The sequence below is a fragment of the Polyergus mexicanus genome, unplaced genomic scaffold (genome assembly GCF_030449975.1).
Source record: "Polyergus mexicanus isolate NDT 795.1 unplaced genomic scaffold, iyPolMexi1.0 SCAF_11, whole genome shotgun sequence".
Lineage (NCBI taxonomy): Eukaryota > Metazoa > Arthropoda > Insecta > Hymenoptera > Formicidae > Polyergus > Polyergus mexicanus.
This window is the reverse complement of record NW_027223331.1, coordinates 8,861,785-8,880,926: the sequence shown is the minus strand read 5'-3', so window position 1 is coordinate 8,880,926 and position 19,142 is coordinate 8,861,785. Positions and strand designations below refer to the sequence as shown.

At 29.6% G+C, this 19,142-nt stretch overlaps 2 protein-coding genes and 1 long non-coding RNA gene across 3 annotated transcripts in view; 1 reads left to right on the top strand and 2 right to left on the bottom strand.

Moving 5' to 3' along the window:
• Positions 1–749: 749 nt before the first annotated feature.
• Positions 750–4,240, bottom strand: Noc2 (Nucleolar complex protein 2). Its single transcript, XM_070303937.1, has 12 exons — positions 4,154–4,240; positions 3,701–3,913; positions 3,402–3,631; positions 3,216–3,322; positions 3,039–3,145; positions 2,804–2,958; positions 2,492–2,716; positions 2,205–2,393; positions 1,985–2,104; positions 1,759–1,890; positions 1,463–1,678; positions 750–1,373 (listed from the first exon to the last, which is right to left on the bottom strand). The coding sequence occupies exons 2-12, from the start codon at positions 3,876–3,878 to the stop codon at positions 861–863; spliced, it is 2,172 nt and encodes a 723-aa protein (XP_070160038.1). The 5' UTR covers positions 3,879–3,913; positions 4,154–4,240; the 3' UTR covers positions 750–860.
• A 1,629-nt stretch (positions 4,241–5,869) lies between these two features.
• On the top strand, positions 5,870–7,935 carry LOC138937529 (uncharacterized). Its single transcript, XM_070303894.1, has 3 exons — positions 5,870–5,936; positions 6,685–6,832; positions 7,719–7,935. The coding sequence occupies exons 1-3, from the start codon at positions 5,870–5,872 to the stop codon at positions 7,933–7,935; spliced, it is 432 nt and encodes a 143-aa protein (XP_070159995.1).
• A 2,375-nt stretch (positions 7,936–10,310) lies between these two features.
• Positions 10,311–19,142, bottom strand: part of LOC138937531 (uncharacterized) — a 32,328-nt gene continuing 23,496 nt past the window's right edge. The window contains exons 3-4 of the long non-coding RNA XR_011447528.1: positions 11,060–11,191; positions 10,311–10,427 (exon numbers count right to left, since the gene is read on the bottom strand). This is a non-coding gene — a long non-coding RNA (uncharacterized lncRNA). The remainder of the gene's footprint in view (positions 10,428–11,059; positions 11,192–19,142) is intronic.

The window sequence follows — 19,142 nt, the reverse complement described above, 5'->3', positions numbered from 1 at the left end:
ACTTCCTGGCACACACTGACCGTTTAAACGCGAGAGGCAGTGGACCAGGAATCGTCATCACCACCGCCACCGCGACTCTTAAGAGCCAACGGACCGATTCATTGATAGAACAGAGAAGAAAAACAAGAGAGAGATAGAGAGAGAGAAACAAAATTTATTTTTATATCGAGCAAACTGCAGCGCGAATTGTTGCGGATTTTCCACGGATATATCTTGCGCCTTCAACAGAGACTTCTGCCAAAGAAAATACCATTGTCTGATATATGCGATATTGATTCATTTATCGCTCGTTTCGCCTACATACGTGAATAGATATCTTCCGGAACGGATCGAGCGAGAAAAGTATCACTTCCGTGGTGGCAGAGGTTCGTGCCTTTCTCTACGTGCTTCTTTATAGCTCTACACTGATGCAACTATCGAGAGTATATGCCTCGCGACTTCTCTTCGCCGCGAAGATCCATCCGAGATGATCGAGCCCGTCGGCCGGATCCGCACTTACATGCGATGATTTACAAACACACGACCGGCACACACGGTGCTTTATAGTAGCGCCCAAACCGTCGCTATACAGCGCCTTCTTGTCGACTGGCTTGGGACGCCTTTCGGTAAAAATAGATTATCAGAAAGCGACACCTCAAGACTTGGATCGAGCCAACAACGGTTGTCTGTTACGTTTCGAACAAAACCAAACGAACATGCAGACTATTCCATAATTATTATAATTATTATTAAATGTAAGATATAATAGCGAGAAGTAGAAAAAAATTTATTGCAATGCATTTAAGAATATAAATGAAACGTATTATGTATTATTTGTTCATATATATAATTGTTAACTCGAAGTGATCCTACACCTACTTCTAATCCCAATCATTTATATCTTGAACAATGTCTGTGTTTTCCTTCGGCAAATCATCGTCCTCGATATTGCTGACTACCTTCCTCTTCTTTTTGAGTTTTTTCGTCTTCTTATTGTTAGATAATATTTTCATTTCCGTTTCAGTTCCCGTTCCTTTCACCCGAAACTCGAGTTCGCTCTCTTCTTCTTCTTCTTCTGCATTCCTCTCATCATGTGTCCGTTTCTTTAATTTTCTCACTATAGGTACATTAAACTCTTCTTCGGTTTTGTTCAGAAGTTTAAGTTGTTGTGATTCGTGCAGCTTAATCCAAGTGGCATAAAATTTAGCTATCGCTGTGCCATCAGTCTTCAACCTATTTTCCGAATTTGTTATTTCCGTTGTGTTTTTTAAATCAATCGTTAGTTTAGTGCGTTCATTCTCAATGTATTTTCTATTTTCCTCGATCAAAGTTAAAAGCTGTTTCATTTTTTTGCAATAAGTTGCCACATGGCATTTCTTCAGAAATGCCTTTAACTAGAAAACAAAGAATACACAAATTTGATAATCTCTCAAATATCTGTAACAAAAATTATTCTTCCAATTTTTTTGTCTTTTTTACATACTTGTATTACGCAAGGTATACACATATCAGGGAAATATAATTTATAGCTTTCACTTGCAGCATATTGCAGTATAAGTTGATAAATGGTTTCTATAATACTATCTTTAAAACCATTCTCTATCAGTTGTGACTTCGACACCCTTAATATGCAGATAAGTGACATAGGTTTCATAGAAACTGCTTTGTGCTTTTTATTAAAATCATAAGAATCGAGGATCTAAAAGAAAAAAAAATTAAAAATATTTGAAATTTTTACAATCATAACTATTATTTAAAAATTCATAATGATAAATATACCTCAAGAAGGAATGGCAAGATGGGTATAAAAGTTCCTGTTTCCTTGGAGATTGTTATTAACATATTTATACAATGGAATCGCAATGGATAGTACTGCACAGTTGGACAGACTTTTATTGTTCCAATAATAATCTGTTAATAAATAAATCAATGTAATTTTTTTTGATAAACTGTTATGCTATTTTTAATATAATAATATTATTCATTTTATTATTTATTTAAATACCTGCACTAATGGATACAATAAAGATCGTAATATTGAGTTCTCTTTCAATTTTGTTATTAATTCTGTCCAAAAGTGCAAAGAATTAATATACTGCCAGTTATATACGGCTTGAAAGTTTTCCTAAAAAAAATAAATAAATAAATAAATAAATAAATAAATAAAATCTTAAGTGCCCATAATAAAATTTATAAAATATACAATTATTGCTTTTAATGATTACCTTTTTCTTTAATGTTATGGCATTCCTTAAATGAATCGCTAATTGTCTAATGTACAAAAACGCATGGCTATATGAAAGATTATGATCAAGTAGATAGATTTCAAGCAAAGAATGCCGCATAAAATTTATTTCTGCTAATGTGTTAGGTGACACAAATTTTGTATTCTGAACATATTTTATATACATGGTCTGAAAGAAAAAAACATCAATGATAGAATCAATTGTAAATATATATTTTCTTATAAAGTATATTTTTCTATAATCTTTTTATAACATGTTGATCTCACCTTTAACAGCTTTTCAAGTGTGGATTCTTTGTGACTGATCGCGATACGCAAAATATTTACAAAAGCTACAACACGAACAGTTTCTTCTCCAGTTGACCAGAACTTCAACAAAATTCTTAACAACGGTTTAGTCAGGGATGAGAATGATTGCGTGTAAGGTAACATTTGGCGAAGGTGTTTTAGAAGCACTTGGAGAATACTAGATGATGCTACACTTTGCAATAACTATAAAAAGTATATGCTTCTTAATATATATATATATATAACATGATTAAAATTATGTTGTATGACAAATAAAAAATTAATACATACTGTAATTAAATCCGACAAGTATAATTTTAAGATTCCTCGTATTTTTCTAAATCTTTTAGATTTATGTGCTTCCTGCGTTTTTGAATCCAACTTTAAAAAGCGCTTAAATGCATCAGGTACGTGCATTATACACAGTTGCATCACACCATTAAATACTAAACATGATTTTTGACAAAATTAAAATCAGAATTATTTACAGAATAAAAAGCGATTCAATATAAAAGTTAAAACTCACTCGCACTTCCTTCTACTTCATATCGTGTGTTTGTATCAGATGATACTGCAACACTATTCAAAGCTGCATGGAAAGCATCTACTGCACGTTTAATACTAATTATTGATCTATAAATAAAAAATAATGCAATTACGCTCTTTATTACTGCCTCAAGACAAAAAATTAATAAGAATTTACTTGTCCGTTTGTATTTCTTGTTGCCAAGTTTTTAGTAATTGTATAGTAATCTTCTTAGAGTCACCTTTGGCTTCCTCTGGCTGGTAATCACTATCATCACTAGCAATCTAAAAATTCAACAATGTTGTTAAAAACTAAGTATAAAGATATTATTCTAAATATTATATCTAGAAAAAGCATATACACCTCCAAGTTTTCATCAGGGATGTGTCTATTATCATTGTCGCTTATTGAAGAATTATCATCATCTTCATCGTCTGATATTTTAAAGTCCAAAAGATTTTTGTCATTATCTTTCAAATATTTATAAAATTCTGGATCAGTATCTTTCAGTTTCATCAATGATTTTTTGTGTTCTATAGGATCCAAGTTACTTTCACCACTATCACTCTCAGCCTGCTCATAGTTTTCATCACCTAAAAAAATAAAAGGATAATAAAAATACAATTTAAAAGAAAGAAATCCAAATATTTTATAAATCATACCTATATTTTCATTTGTCTCATCATTATCACTGTCACTATCTGTATCATCTTCAAAATTTTGTTCAAGAAACTCTTCTGTAGTTACTTTGCTCAAATCTTTTTTGTTTCTCTTGGCAACTGTTAATTTTTTTCCTTTAGACGACTTAAGAGACTTTTGATTTATTTTCTTCACCTTCATTTTTATAATGGACTTTTATGATTAATTTAAATCACCTAGAAATTATATAGAGAAATTATTTATGTGGATCGTAAAAATATAAAATATAACTAAATATATATGAATAATGAGGTTAGGATATGTATAATCTTATTCTTTATCTGTTTATTTTTAAATATTAACTAACAATTATATATATATCTATATATATCATTGTCAATATAATAGAGAGAAATTTTTTACTTATAATCTTTATTTCGCGAACTTATTAATACATCAATACTTAATATACTTACAAATATATGAGATAGGGAGAGAATCTTATGCTTCCACGTGCTCTCGTGCTTCACAGCTGACTTTCATTCATTCCACTACAATGGATAAATCGTGCGCACGCGCAAACACTAAATTGTACGTTGCGTATGAAAGTTCCCATAAATCGATATAAAAAACAGTTATCATTAATATTTTTAATTTATCGTATTTGTAAGACAATTTATTACATATATATCGATATATGTGGCAATAAATTTTTCCGATCTCTACAAAAAGTTGATAAATTTTTATCAACTTAAATTTTTAATTTAAATCAATTATTTTTAAAAAATTTAAATATTAAATTAACACACACACATATATGTATATATAATATATATATAATTAAACATATATATAACAATATATTTTATATATTTTATATATTATTCATAAAAGTAGTAACAAAAACTTTGAGTAATTTTTAAAGTAAAGAGTAAAAGACATTTAATAAAAAAAGTGTCGTACACATCAATATCTAAAATAAAATTAATGAATATTATTATATAAAGTATTTTGACATAAATGTATATCTAGAAAATTGAGAATTAATATAATATATATTATTTATATATAAGCGCAAAATATTATATTTTTCTTTTTAACATATTACGACGTAAGAACAAAATTAATTAATTAATTAATTAATCAAATTAAACTTTAATGCATAAATTTAAAAATATTCAATAAGTTATAATAACTCAAGTAAATGAATAAAATAATCTACTGTAATCTCGTATACAGATATTTTGAAGATATATTTGTTTCGATATTATATTAATTTCCATTTTTTTTATTTTTCTTCATTTTAATTAAATTTTAATAAGATTATTAAATATGAGATATATTATCAATTTTTGATATATATAAATTTTTTAAATCGAATAAATGAAACCTTTTTTATTTTATTGATGTATTCAATCTTCTTGCAACAGAAGAAAAAATAATTTATCCATTATTCGTGTTTATTAAAAATTTTAATAATGATAATATTAAAAAACATTCTTTTTATTATTTGTTATAAAATTGTGAAAATGATTGAAATATATATATGCAAAATAATTATGCCGACTTTTTCTTTAAATTATTTGTTTCGTTCTGACCTATATTTCTCAAATTAACGCACGCGGTTTAAATTAACTTAAAATTAATGTGTATGTATGTATATACATGTATATATAATTTTGTTATTTAAAAAAAATGCAATTATTTTTATTAATTAAATTACTTCTTATATATTACGTTTAAAAATATAATTAATTACAAAAAAATTTAGATTTGTATTTAATTAGCAACAGTTTTCATAAAGCAAAATATTTCAGGAAAAGTAATTATTGCTCTTTTTTTTATTCCCGAAATATTTCTATTATATACATGATAGCAATAATTAAATTACTCACGAAAAACGTGTTTTGTAAATTTCAGGTCAGCATCCGCATTTTTGTCTTTTTCTCTTTCTTTTCTATATATTTGCCAATAAATAAGAAGAGAAAGATGATCATCAGCCAGTTAGGAATAACGGGTATGTTGACCGCGTTCTATGAGGAAGACGAGTACCTTGGCTAAAAGTTGCGTGGGTTTATGAAAGAAATCGAAGGAGCAGGAGCCGCAAACGATCTCATTTCTCTGAAAAATCTCAGCCGTGTCGAAAGCAAATGCACACGGAAGCTACGATCTCATTCGTTTCTGATGGAAATATGTCGCTCCTGATAATTTGGCTCGGTGCTAGCGTTCTTTTACATTGCTGCGTATTCGCTGTATCAGGTAAGTCAATTATTTATTCGATAATTATATTACTATATATAAAGATAGATAAATATTTTCTCTTGTATATTATAATACTTTGCATATTACAGAAAATTTGTTAATTAAATTGCATTTAAATATATAATAGCTGAATTAACTTTACATTTCAATTTTTATAATTTTTATAATTTTAACTGCAAACAAAAACAGTTGTATTATAATAATATTCATATACATAGATATAATGGACATAATAATATACTATACACAGGCAAAAATGTAAAATAAATATTTAACACTTTCCATTTGTAAAATAATTTCAGATTGTAAAGCCATTAAAATATGTCAATAGGATTATATAATGATAAAATAATATAATAATATAAGAGATATAATATATAATATAACAATAATAAAATATGATATTTTAAAACTAGATATATTAGAGACAAAACTTAAACTTAAAACTTAGAACTCTACTAAACATTACGATAAAATATAATACTTTAAACATTTTCTTATATATACAGAAATATGTTTAATAGATATGTAAGATAAAACTGCGTGGACTTTACAAAAATCGAAAATATATGAATTCTGGAAAAAAAAATATTTTAACAATAATATATATATATATATATGAATCGAAAATTGTTTCTTTAGTTTTAATCATATTATATCAATAAAAAACAATTTATTTAACAAAAATGATAGTCGTAAATATCATTACTTCGACAAAAAACCTCTATGCGAATATTTCTTTCAGATGAACACAGGAAATTGGCGGGCGATCATGCATTAGATGCAACAAATATAATGAACGAGCCATTAACTCCTTTGCCAAAAAATGAAATACGACAATTTCAAGGAAATTATCCCATTCCTCCATTGAGACCTGGATACAGACCGCAAAAGTAAGTTTATTATAAATTTTTATATATATTTGTTATAGTAACACTTTTTGTATCGCGATTTATAAACGATACTTGATACATAGATATTATTAAATGTAAGATATTTAACGTTATATTAAATAATTAATCTTGTTTTATTTTTTTCTTTACATATTATAACAAAATACGAAGGCTATTCTGAAATTACATACATTGTCAACATTGCATCATTATAAATTGCAAACTAATAACATTATAATAAATTTCTATAATCATTCTGTTAAAATGGAATACGTATTCTATTTCTAAATCTCTTATATTGTATCATTAATAATTATTTAAGATAATGTATAGTATATATAATGATCAAAGATGATGTTTTTCAAGTTGTCGAACAAAAAAATTTGATTAAAAATAATTAATATATTTTAGTTCAAGAAAAATTTATACAGCATAAGTTTTAACTCAAATAATCATTTTTAAGTGACAGAAACATTTAAAAAAAAAACAGCCGAGTAAATTCCGGCGAACTGAAGGATGAACGCTTTTCAATATTATTATATGCAGCACTTTAAATTAATGTTGATAACGTAATGATGAATTCATTGATAACGCGCATGAAGTGTATTGGAAATTCATAATACTGCCATTGATTTGCTGATTCACCTACTACATTATGTATGAACGAGATATTGTTAATCTATGTAAAATTTTATACGGCTCTCCCTTTCTCTTTCTTTCTCTTACATATTTTTGACGTAAAAATTTATAAAAAGTCGAACTATTTAATTAATATCAGTTTATTACCACATTTTATAATACAATAATAAATATGTATAAATTAGAAAGATAATTAAGCAATGCGCTTTTAATTACGAGTAATACTTACTTTATGATTTTCTTACAGATGTCCTTTATGCGACAGTTCGATTTATCCTTACTGCGGCGAAAAACTGTTACATGATGCTTGCTGTTGCACCGATTCTAACGATCTACCTTATCAATGTAAATTAGCGGACTGCCGATTTCTTCACGCCAATAGTTGTAGGGAGCATCGATTGATCGCCAACTGTTGCTGCAGCGATGATTATCGAACTATCCTGAAGAGTCTCGCACAAAAATAATCTCTATTTCTATACATTACCATACATGTATTTATTATCCATGAAATTATAATTGAGAGAATAATTGATCGTAATGATAATTAAAATGTGCAATACATAATTTCACGTTCCATTTCTGTATTAGAAATTAGATAATTAATTATTAATAAAAAATAAAAATTAATAGAAATTCATACAATAAATATTAGGTGTAAAACTTTGCTTCCGCCATTTTTTTTTCCGAAATTCGAGGCTTTATTGTAAAAAACTTATACATTTTGAAATTGCTTGTTGAGTCACTCCCAATGATCGTGCCAATTCTTTTTGACTTTGACTCGAGTCTTCATTAAGTAATGCCTCCAATTCTGCATCTTCGAAAATCTTCTCTCTTCCACCGCTATGCCGGTCTTCGACGTGAAAATCACCGTTCTTGAAGCGTTAAAACCACTCACGACACGTTCTTTCACTAATAGCGGCTTCACCATAAGTATTTGAGAGCATTCGATGAGCCTCAGCCGCAGATTTCTTCATATTGAAGCAGAAAATTAAAACCTCCCGCAAATGACGAGAATTTGGTTCGTAAACTGACATTTTCAATCGAGAATAACTTTATGATGCAGACACAAATCGACTAATGTTTCTATGGGGTTATGTTGACAGATGCCCAAGTTTATTGCATGACGTCTATAATCTATTTATTTCGACCACTACTTACCGCTAAAGCCATCTATAGGAAAACGGCGGAAGCAAAGTTGTACACCTAATAGAAAACTAAAAAAATAAGAAGAGATGTGATTACAATGTGAGAGGAATATCTATGGTAATCGTAATATAAAATAAAATTGATGAAAATATTTAAAATATATCTTTCTCTAAAGTAATAATATAATTCAGTAATAACAATATATTTATCATACAATAATAACAGAACATTTTTTATATGAGAAAAAAAATTATATTAATATTATAAATTACTTTTTAATATTTAAAAATAATTTTAGATGAATGCGTATGAAAAATGATCAACATTTATAACTGTATTTTATTGCTGATAAGTAAAATTTTTATTAGTTTTTGATAGTTCTTAAGTAAGATTATTTAGGTTTAAATTGCTAAAAATCTAAGATCGACAGAAATTAAGCGTTCGATCATTTAGGCATAGATAATCATGTAGCATTGGCAACTCTAAAAGTACACTTGGACCGCAAAGATATAATCTCGGTCACGAGAGACCCTCGGCGGAAGTGATTCGTCTTTCCCGATAGAAGGACTATGAGAAATGTGCATGAAAGGATAAATCGTCGTGCTTGGTTGGAATCCGTTGACTCTCCACGGGACGGGTGGTCGCCAGTTCGCGAAGGTCAATGCGTCAAGATCGTACACGTGTCGAGGTCCGGACCCTTGTGCGTCCCCATTTCTCGTACTTGCAACAATTACGTAAGTAAACTCAATTGCGTGCCCGAAATGCTCTCATAATCGGCGATCGCTGTGTCCAGACATTATTACATCATATAAACCGAATGAAGAAAGAGAGAGGTCTCAGAGACTTGTATTCGTAAGAAAGTAAAAAAGTCAAATAACTTTTTTATTTTTCTTACATATTTATGAGTTTAGTATGTGTTTGTATGTATTCAGAGCTAAATGCAATTGATGAATACATGTTATTCATGGTAACATCGTGCACATTTAAAAAAATTAAAGATAAATCTAAAGTCACTCTTTAATAAACTTGTTATAAAAGATAACAATTTTCTTCGAGCGAGTTCTCTTCGGCGTTATATGACATTCTCATCCGATCAACGATCTCATTGCCAATCGCAATTGATGAGATCATTGACGATACCGGATGATAGTAGGTCGATTGTTCACATTTCAGCGACACTAAACAGACGATAAATGCGTATCGGATATGCGCATTTATGCCAATAAATAAAATTATTACACGAATAATAATGCGATATAACGCGATAAAACGCAATGATGGGACCAAGTCAAGGTTATACACGTGTCAGTAATTTCGAGCGGTCTCGACAAGACCGCCACGTGCACCATTATTTCCGACATCACTCGACTCAAAGTTACATATATGTATATATTAGAAGATTTTATTATCTCGACTGTCTCCGATTGTCTAATTTTACAGAAGATTAAATATCAGTTTGGTACACGGAGAAAAAAATTTTCGCTACCTTAGCTAATCATAGTTTGGAAAATAAATGTCTAAATTGCAGCAAAACGGTTTGCTATTGTGCCTAATAAATAGGTATCATAGCTAAGATGTTAGCCGTTCATATATTACGACTGAAATCTAGTTACCTCTTATTTCAAATTAAAATAGATAATAGTGATTTAATTCAGAGATTACATAAAATATTCAGTTTATATGAATAATTTATTAATTATCTATTACGATAGTGATCCATCTGTTGTTTGTTACAAGGTGCAAAGTTAATCGTGAATTTACATGAATTATTCTTCCATCGCGTCGTTCCGTTTGCAACCGGGTCTGTCTCCTAGAATACGATTAATGAGAGATTATATTTTCATTGAAGCCACGTCATCACCAACGTTTCAACTTGTTTTTGTTTACTTGTTTTTATCAACGTGTGATCGTCATTTATTCAAGGAAATAGACGGTTAAAACGAACATTATGAATTATAGAACGTGTTTCTCTGATTTCATCTTTATACGTAAAAAAAAACAAAAAACAAAAAAAAACGAGAAGAAGACAGAATACAGGAATGGTCTTTCGCGAATCGCGAATCTAACAATTGCTAGCATTTATATACATCGAAATTATTTTCTTTTTAAATCTAAGATTAATATTAAATCGATTACATTTATTATCGCGAATTGTAATATCATGTAAAATATTGAGTGTACTAAATTGTGATGATTTTTTGAAAGCCTAACCAAGCGATCAGAATAGTAGGTAATTTTGATGTAATTATGTTGCAAATTATAAATTAACATTTTAATTACTACAGGTGTAATGTTTATGTGCGGCAAGATTTGACGTTTTTTAATATATTTTTCGATATTCAACTTCGTACTGAACACAAAGTGGACTTTCACAAGTGCGCTGATCGTTGGTCTTCCAGTTCAGTTCATGCACGCGCAGACATATAGGAATGCAGACGCTACCTGAAAAATCGTGGAAACCTCAAGGACAAGGTTTCTTCCCCTTTCAGATTTTCTACGGCTCGATATTTTTCCACTCCTCTTTTTCTTCCACAAAAGGCACGAACTGCCTCTACGAAATCGGCTTCTAACATTCTGTTTGGAATTTTGTAAAAAAATATATTTAGTAGTATTTAAAATACTAAATAAAAAGATTTATAATATCTCTATATCATTATAAAAACAAATAAAAAAAAAAATATATATATATATATATATATATAAAGATAATCATGAAAAAGCATATCAATATTCATTCCGCAATAAACGGTTGAAATAAAGCACAGATTTCAAGATCGCTCCAAACAAAACTCTCTTCTCGAATAATACATTATATTATACTAAAATAAAATTTATATATTCAAGAAATATATTCGCGCAAATATGTATGTTGTGTGTCACGTATAAAATCTTCTCGCGTGTTATTCTGTCACGAGGTGCGCTTTCCACGTGCCTCAAAGAAAACAGCTTCGCTAATTAAATAAAAAAGAAGATATTTGGCCCCGATGCACTGGCATGCGCCGGCGGCGATGCAACAACGACACGATGACATAACCTCGACTCATGCACCGTTCGCATTCGTTCAGACGTGAGACTTATACAAACTATTCGTCGCGCACGCTACTAGATAGGTCTGGGACGGTCAACAGCGATCGACTTGTCACAGGCACACGTGAGGGTGTAACTTAATGTCAAATGAATATGATAATATGCAGCGGTTTCTCGTCGCATAAAACATATTCATTTTTTGCCAGGCATCAATGATCGCGGAGAAGCAACATGATATGTATTTATAATGTCTGGATTAACCGGAACCAAAACAGAACTGAAGAATTTGTCCTTGAACGTTCGCTATTCGTGTAAGAAGTTAAAAAGTAGCCGCGTGTGTGTAACTGTTTCTAGTAGCTGGCGTGTGACACATTTAGGACACGGACTTCGAATTTCGTAGTTTTATTTATAGATATTATTTCAAATATATCAAAATTAAATTATCCGTATCAAATAAACATAACATGATTTTTTTGTTTTTCCTCTGCCTGATATGAAATATAATATGAATGTAAGAACGTAACAGAATTAATACCAAATACGATTTTTTTCTGTACATTGTATGTATGTGTGTGTAAAAATATTCTAAAATATTAATAAGTATTTGAAAAAAATAAATATATTTACTAATATTAAATATATCTAATAAACGTCAAAGAATCGCAGAATAAATATAAAATTCAATGCTAATCGTATTCTATTAAATCCTTTTGTAAATCTTACGATCCACTGATATATGTTATGACCTATGGCCTCAAATATCACCATGAAAATGCTGAGCACTACATTGTGAAGAAAGAAGAAAAAGAAAAAATTACAATTTCTGCATCAATCTATAAAAAAAATGAGGTTACATGGCGCGACGTCGTTTACAGAGAAGCGATTTCTCGACCCGAAAGCTACGAGCAAGAAAAAACGCAGTCGTGTCGCGTCGCATTAAAAGAAGCACATATGTACAAATCTTCACAGTTCATCACAAGATGAACTATCTGCACTATTTAATTCAGAATGCCCCTAATTAAGCACGCTTCTTTCGAACTGCATATTCTTTGGACAATTCCGAGTCTATCTTTCATCTACAGAAATATTAAAGGCATTTGTTGTTTTTAAGCTATAAGCAATTGAAAATCAAGTTTGTTAAAGAAATTAAACTTCAAAGGAGACTAAAACAGCTTGCTTGAGGTAATTAGTATTATCTAAGATATATATATATATATATATATATATATATATACAGGGTGTCCCATTTTAAAGAACCCACTCAAATATCTCAGAAACACTGCGTTAAATCGAAAAATGTTTCAAACAAAAGTTGTGTGGCTTCAAGAGGGCCATAAGATGGTGACAATGATTTGACCTTGGAAAATCATTTGAAGGTCATGTGAAGGTCAACTTTAAAATCTTAAATGGAAACCCCATTTTTTATTTAGTATTCTTGTAGCTGACATCGAGAGCTTTCCAAAACATTATAATAAAGTATTTTTTCATTAAGTACTTTTTGAGTTATTTTATATTTTAATCTGACATATTTTGATATAAAAAATAAAATATTTCGTAAAATATTCAGTTTTCGATAATTTTACCATAATACTTCTATGTACAGAATAATAAGACAAATTAATTAGTGCCAAAAAAAAACAAATAATTGTTTAAAAAAATACATTGTAAATAATTTTCTTAAAAACAATTTTTTTTTTTTTATACTAATTGATTTGTCTCATTATTCTGTACATAGAAGTATTACGGTAAGATTATCAAAAACTAAATATTTTACGAGATATTTAATTTTTTATATCAAAATATGTCAGATTAAAATATAAAATAACTCAAAAAGTACTTAATGAAAAAATAGTTTATTATAGTGTTTTGGAAAGCTCTTGATGTCAGCTACAAGAATACTAAATAAAAAATGGGGGTTTCCGTTTAAGATTTTAAAGTTGACCTTCACATGACCTTCAAATGATTTTCCAAGATCAAATCATTGTCACCATCTTATGGCCCCATTGAAGCCACACAACTTTTGTTTGAAACATTTTTCGATTTAACGCAGTGTTTCTGAGATATTTGAGTGGGTCCTTTAAAATGGGACATCCTGTATATACTATAACAATATAATTGTGCGACGTGACGATGATCACGCACAAGATTTTTACTGGCTTTTTACACGAAAGTCTATCACCTGAGTTAGAATATTTTGGAGATCGAAAAGATCTTTGAAATATCAACATCATAAAACATTACAATCGCCACCAATAAATCCATAATTTATATGGCTCTATATACAAAGTAGTAAAATAATTTTATTCATTTTTTAAGATTTTACATAGCGTAATTTCAAAGATACATGAAGTCACAGCTGATTAAATACATTTTGAAGTAAAAAATTTAGATATGCAAATGCTTTTCGATTACGTGTTTATGATTGTACATTTTTTTCCAACTTCATTGATATCTGAGTTATCTGTTTACAAAGTATATGATTTATGGAAGTCTGATTTCTTTGAAAATTTCGGGAAGCTGTCTAAATATTGACGTATTATTATCTATACGCAGACGAATATATATACTCTTCAATTATGCATAGTATTTTGTAATCGCGATTATTTATCTAGTCATTCTTACTTTAAAAATAAATGAAAAATCGCTTCGATATAATGTAATGAAATCAAATTTCGACATTAAACACAGAGACATTAATATCTATATTTATATTCATCCCATAGCGTAAACTTCTTTGTGTATTTATAATATCGGAGAGTCGAAGATTACAACAGAAAGAAGTTCAAGCAACATGTTTTATATACATGATAATTAATCGAAAGAACTCCCACGTTCCGTAAAATATTGAAGGAGCGAATAGAGGTCGTACACGTGGCTCGATTGAAACGCCAAGATCCGATATGTGCGATGGTTAGCGGGACACGATGAAAAAAATGAAATCTCTCTCTTCATGTAGTTGAGACAACAGTTTAAAAACATTTTAAATTGAAGCAATAAACGAATCAACCGATCAAAATCGACTGTACTTGAGGAGCGAAATGATTGTAAATTGAGAATGCTGTCATTTTGACACTTAAAACTGCGATTGATCATTCACTATTCAATTGCTTATACTTCTTTTTCGCACATTTTTTAGTTGAGCTGATTCTCATCGCAATTAATGTAATATTATTTCTAATATAAATGACACGTGTTTAAATTTAAGGTATACGTGTTAAGCTATAATTTTTTTGATTAACAATAAATCATGAATTGAAGATAGGCTAAATATTTTATGCTATCAAAAAAAATGAGTCTAATCAAATTCTTTCTAATCTTAATTTTGTTTTATACCGTATTAATTTCATGGACATTTTGCAAAGACCTATTGTATATCTTAATGCTGAAAGCTTCAATTATGTCAACAACTATTTTAATTTTATTTATATTATACACAATGTGCTCTTTGGATAATATTTTTTAATCATCATGACATAATCGCATGGCATACGAAACACGTATTTCGTGGAAATAATCTCTATTGTATAAACAAAAGGAGCAAACTTTAAAAAAAAACATTGATCTTCGTTGAAACGTACGATAAACATAAAAGAAACAAAGAGGAAATGAGGAAAAAGTTTAGCGACCTTGTGTATATAATTATCTCATATATACGACTGATTCATAATTAGGACGTTCCTATAATCGACATGTTTATGCTACATTATCGCTTCACACGCGCTTCATCGATATATTGCTCTAATTGCATTGCTAAAATTTTCCGAAAGATAAGAAGACATTGTCTTTACTACATACAGGACGTAAAGTTAAATATATATATTTTAGATTAAGATAAAAGTCATATAGCGAATTAAAATTATTCGATCTGGTTGGCCATTTGTTATTCGTGTTTATACCCTCCCTCGTCGATATCCGAAAGAGAAAGAAAGAACAAGAGTGAAGAGAAAAAAATAGTGAGCAAATTATATTAAAATTATATTAAAATTCAAAACGATCAATACATCGGTTCACTTCATTTTGCTTCTTAATACAACTGCAATTTTGTATCGATATCAACAAGCAGATAATGTCACGCGAAAATTTGCTCTCCTACAATCCTTTATTCAAGATCTTCTGATTTTTGTATCTTGAACACACGCTCGCAAATCTTTTGCGAGCACGTGTCTTCAACTTTGGAACTGTACGCCTTATCCCTCCCTAATCGATTCGAATATTTAATATGTGTCTTTTGTGACCTCTTAAGTTCCATTTACTATTAGAATTTTTTGATCTGTCTCCACAGCTCGCGTAACAATGCTATGGAATTTCACAGAAAAAAAGAAGTTTGCAAGAAAAAGCGTCAGTCTCGCAAAAAAAAAAAAAACCGTAACAATGAGTTATGAGATGCTGAAGATATGCATGAGCACGTATCGACGACAATATTTAGCAAAATCTCAATTATTCAATATTTCAACAAACATTCAGATGCAAATAAATGAATAATGTATCTCGCTAAATATATCGTGTATGTTTACATTTATATTGTCGATATGCGTACACATGTAGATATATGCACACTGTCAAAATCAGATTTTTTACCGTGAAATCTATTTTTAACTCGCATAACTTTTTGCCGATTTTTCTTTTTGCTATACAAATACATAAAGTATCTCCATAACTCGCAAGTTTTCTTTTAAAGACATTTTTTGATAAATTTGAGATCAGATTTTCCTGAGTAAAAATGTCGAGGCATCTATACTTCTCGTAATTTAAACTTCAGAGAAACAAGTAGATAACAAAATCGCATATTCTTTGCTAATTTCAAAATTCTATTTTAATAGAATTTTGATTTCTAAGAAAATTGTTACACACAAAAATACTGTAATATTAATATTAGAAAATTGTGGTAAATCACAATCTTCACTATAGATAGATTCTATTTATATTTACAAATATATATCCCATACATGTCCAATAAAAAAACTTGTTTTTGTTATGTAAGACAAAATTTGTATACTAAACGAAACAAGATATTTCTTATTAAAGCGTAATTGATATTTATACAGATTCGAAATTTATATAACATTTAACTTTCTCTCTCTCTCTTTCTTTTTTTCCTTCTCTTTACGAATCTTATCAAATCGATATCAATCAAATAGCAATTGTTAGATATTATCTGTGCAATGCATTTCTTGTTATTATTCGCAAAACAGATCGCAATATTGATTATTTCCTAGCGATAAGCGAGTGATTATATAATCATGATGTATAATCATGATAGCAATAATGATGTTTGTGAATTTATAATTCAATATTATTTCTTCGCAGACTTCTAAGTTTTGCAGTTACAAAGAGAAAGAGAGAGAAAGAGAATGCCAATTATATTTAAATATATTTAAATATAATGTAAACGCGCATTTAGATTCGACGTGACAATTAATCGGCAAACAAACGGTTAGCCTTTTTATCATTTTCTTTATTTATTAACATTTTTTCCTAAATTTTAATAAATAAAAGATCGACGATTGTTGCATAGAAATTCTTTAATATAGATACAGTCTATCAAATTGTAATTGTAAAAAAATTTAGAGAAAAATTAAAATTTAGTCTAAACTTGATAAACAGAGGGAATTCTTTTTTATCTGGGAAAAAAAATTAATGAGATTCATAATATTATATTAATTATCTTCTCATTTCTGACTAAAACTGCACAAAATTTCTCAAGTGCACATATGAAAAATATAATTTTATTTTATAAAAGTAAATTTCGTCTAACTTTTTAAAAATGTTGTTGTGATTAAATCAGTGTATTGTAATGAGACTTCATCTCGCAATCTTATTAAAAACTCATAATTCATAATTTCGTGATAATTAGTAATTTATAAATACACACAATTTTGCAAAACATAATCGGATCAAAACTATATAATTAATCCAATACAGACATGGTTTAATTATTTTTAAGCAAAGATAAGCTTTTGACACTTGTCTAACATTTAACATTGCGAATCTAAATCGAAAGATGCGCGTAATCAACCAGTACTATGATCCTGCAGAGAATTAAATTGATTTGTCTCATTATTCTGTACATAAAAGTATTACGGTAAGATTATCGAAAACTGAATATTTTATGAGATATTTAATTTTTTATATCAAAAGATGTAAGATTAAAATATAAAATAACTCAAAAAGTACTGAATAAAAAAATAGTTTATTATAGTGTTTTGGAAAGTTCTCGATGTCAGCTACAAGAATACTACATAAAAAATGGGGGTTTTCATTTAAGATTTTAAAGTTGACCTTCACATGACCTTCAAATGATTTTCCAAGGTCAAATAATTGTCACCATCTTATGGCCCCTTTGAAGCCACACAACTTTTGTTTGAAACATTTTTCTCTTCCGGGCTTGGTTTTTGAGATATTCGACTGGATGGATTAAAATGGGCCACCCAGTATATATATGATGCTTTCCAATGAGCTTTCCGAGCGAAACGGGATGTCATCGAGAATCTCGCAGTGGGATTGTCTATTTATTGTCTGGCGAATTGACCTGAATGAAAGTGAATAGAGGGCAACAAAGATATACTCGAGAGATAATTGCGCGTATCGATAAGAAAATGTCTATCGATCAAAGATTTGATTGAATAAGAATCGTTCACAGAGATGCCGCATAATGTCAAAAAGCTTCCGCCAAAAAAATCAGAGATTAAAAAAAACGCAAGTATAAGCGGAGAGTACATGTGAAAAGATAACAACTTCTATATAGATGTATGCGAAAGGCGAAATGTAAACTTGGAACTAAATAAAAGACGGCCGCATTTAGCGATAAATTCAGTTGTAATACACATACTTCATCATTATACGCATTCCAATGTGAATTTAAAAATCGTTGTGGAAACAATGATACGCTCTTGTATTTCAATCAAAATCGAATTGACAAATGAGAAGACATCGAGATCGTTAGGTTGAAGTTATGCCGAAGAATCAGTGTTAAAAAAAAAGTGACGTTATTAGTAAATATTTATACAGGGTGTCTGACATGTAAGTAGCCAAACGAAAGGTGGAGATAGATCGGGTCAACCTGAAGCGAGAAGTCCTATACCATTTTGCTAAATTCGCAATAATTATTATGTTATTAATTAAAATGTCTGAGCCAATGAGCGCGTGGGAAGCGGTAGGCCGGAATCTATAGAAATGTAAAATGGCTTACTTGTTTATGTCTCTTACAATTAGCGTCGGAAGTATCAGCTGAGCGAGAGAAGCGGAGTCACGCGGCGAGCGAGACCGCGCCGAAAAATAATTATCACGCATCGAGTGACGAGCGATGTCATCGCGCGGGAAAATAATTATCTTCTCGAATTGTCGAATTGTTTTTTCGATGGCAAGACAATGATGCCCTATCATTTCCACACCACCTTGCGGTAGATAACTATGCATACGAGAAGGAGGATGACATTTCGAATTTTTACAGCATACGTTATACTGCATGACTAATCAATTCAAAAATGTCTCTTCGATA

Coding starts and splice junctions, on each gene's coding strand:
- Noc2 (XM_070303937.1), bottom strand. CDS start 3,878: ATGAAGGTGAAGAAAATAAATCAAAAGTCTCTTAAGTCGTCTAAAGGA. Junction 3,323..3,401: donor TCCCTGATGAAAACTTGGAG/GTGTATATGCTT, acceptor TTGAATTTTTAG/ATTGCTAGTGATGATAGTGA. Junction 2,959..3,038: donor TGAAGTAGAAGGAAGTGCGA/GTGAGTTTTAAC, acceptor AATCATGTTTAG/TATTTAATGGTGTGATGCAA.
- LOC138937529 (XM_070303894.1), top strand. CDS start 5,870: ATGTCGCTCCTGATAATTTGGCTCGGTGCTAGCGTTCTTTTACATTGC. Junction 5,937..6,684: donor CTGCGTATTCGCTGTATCAG/GTAAGTCAATTA, acceptor TATTTCTTTCAG/ATGAACACAGGAAATTGGCG. Junction 6,833..7,718: donor CCTGGATACAGACCGCAAAA/GTAAGTTTATTA, acceptor ATTTTCTTACAG/ATGTCCTTTATGCGACAGTT.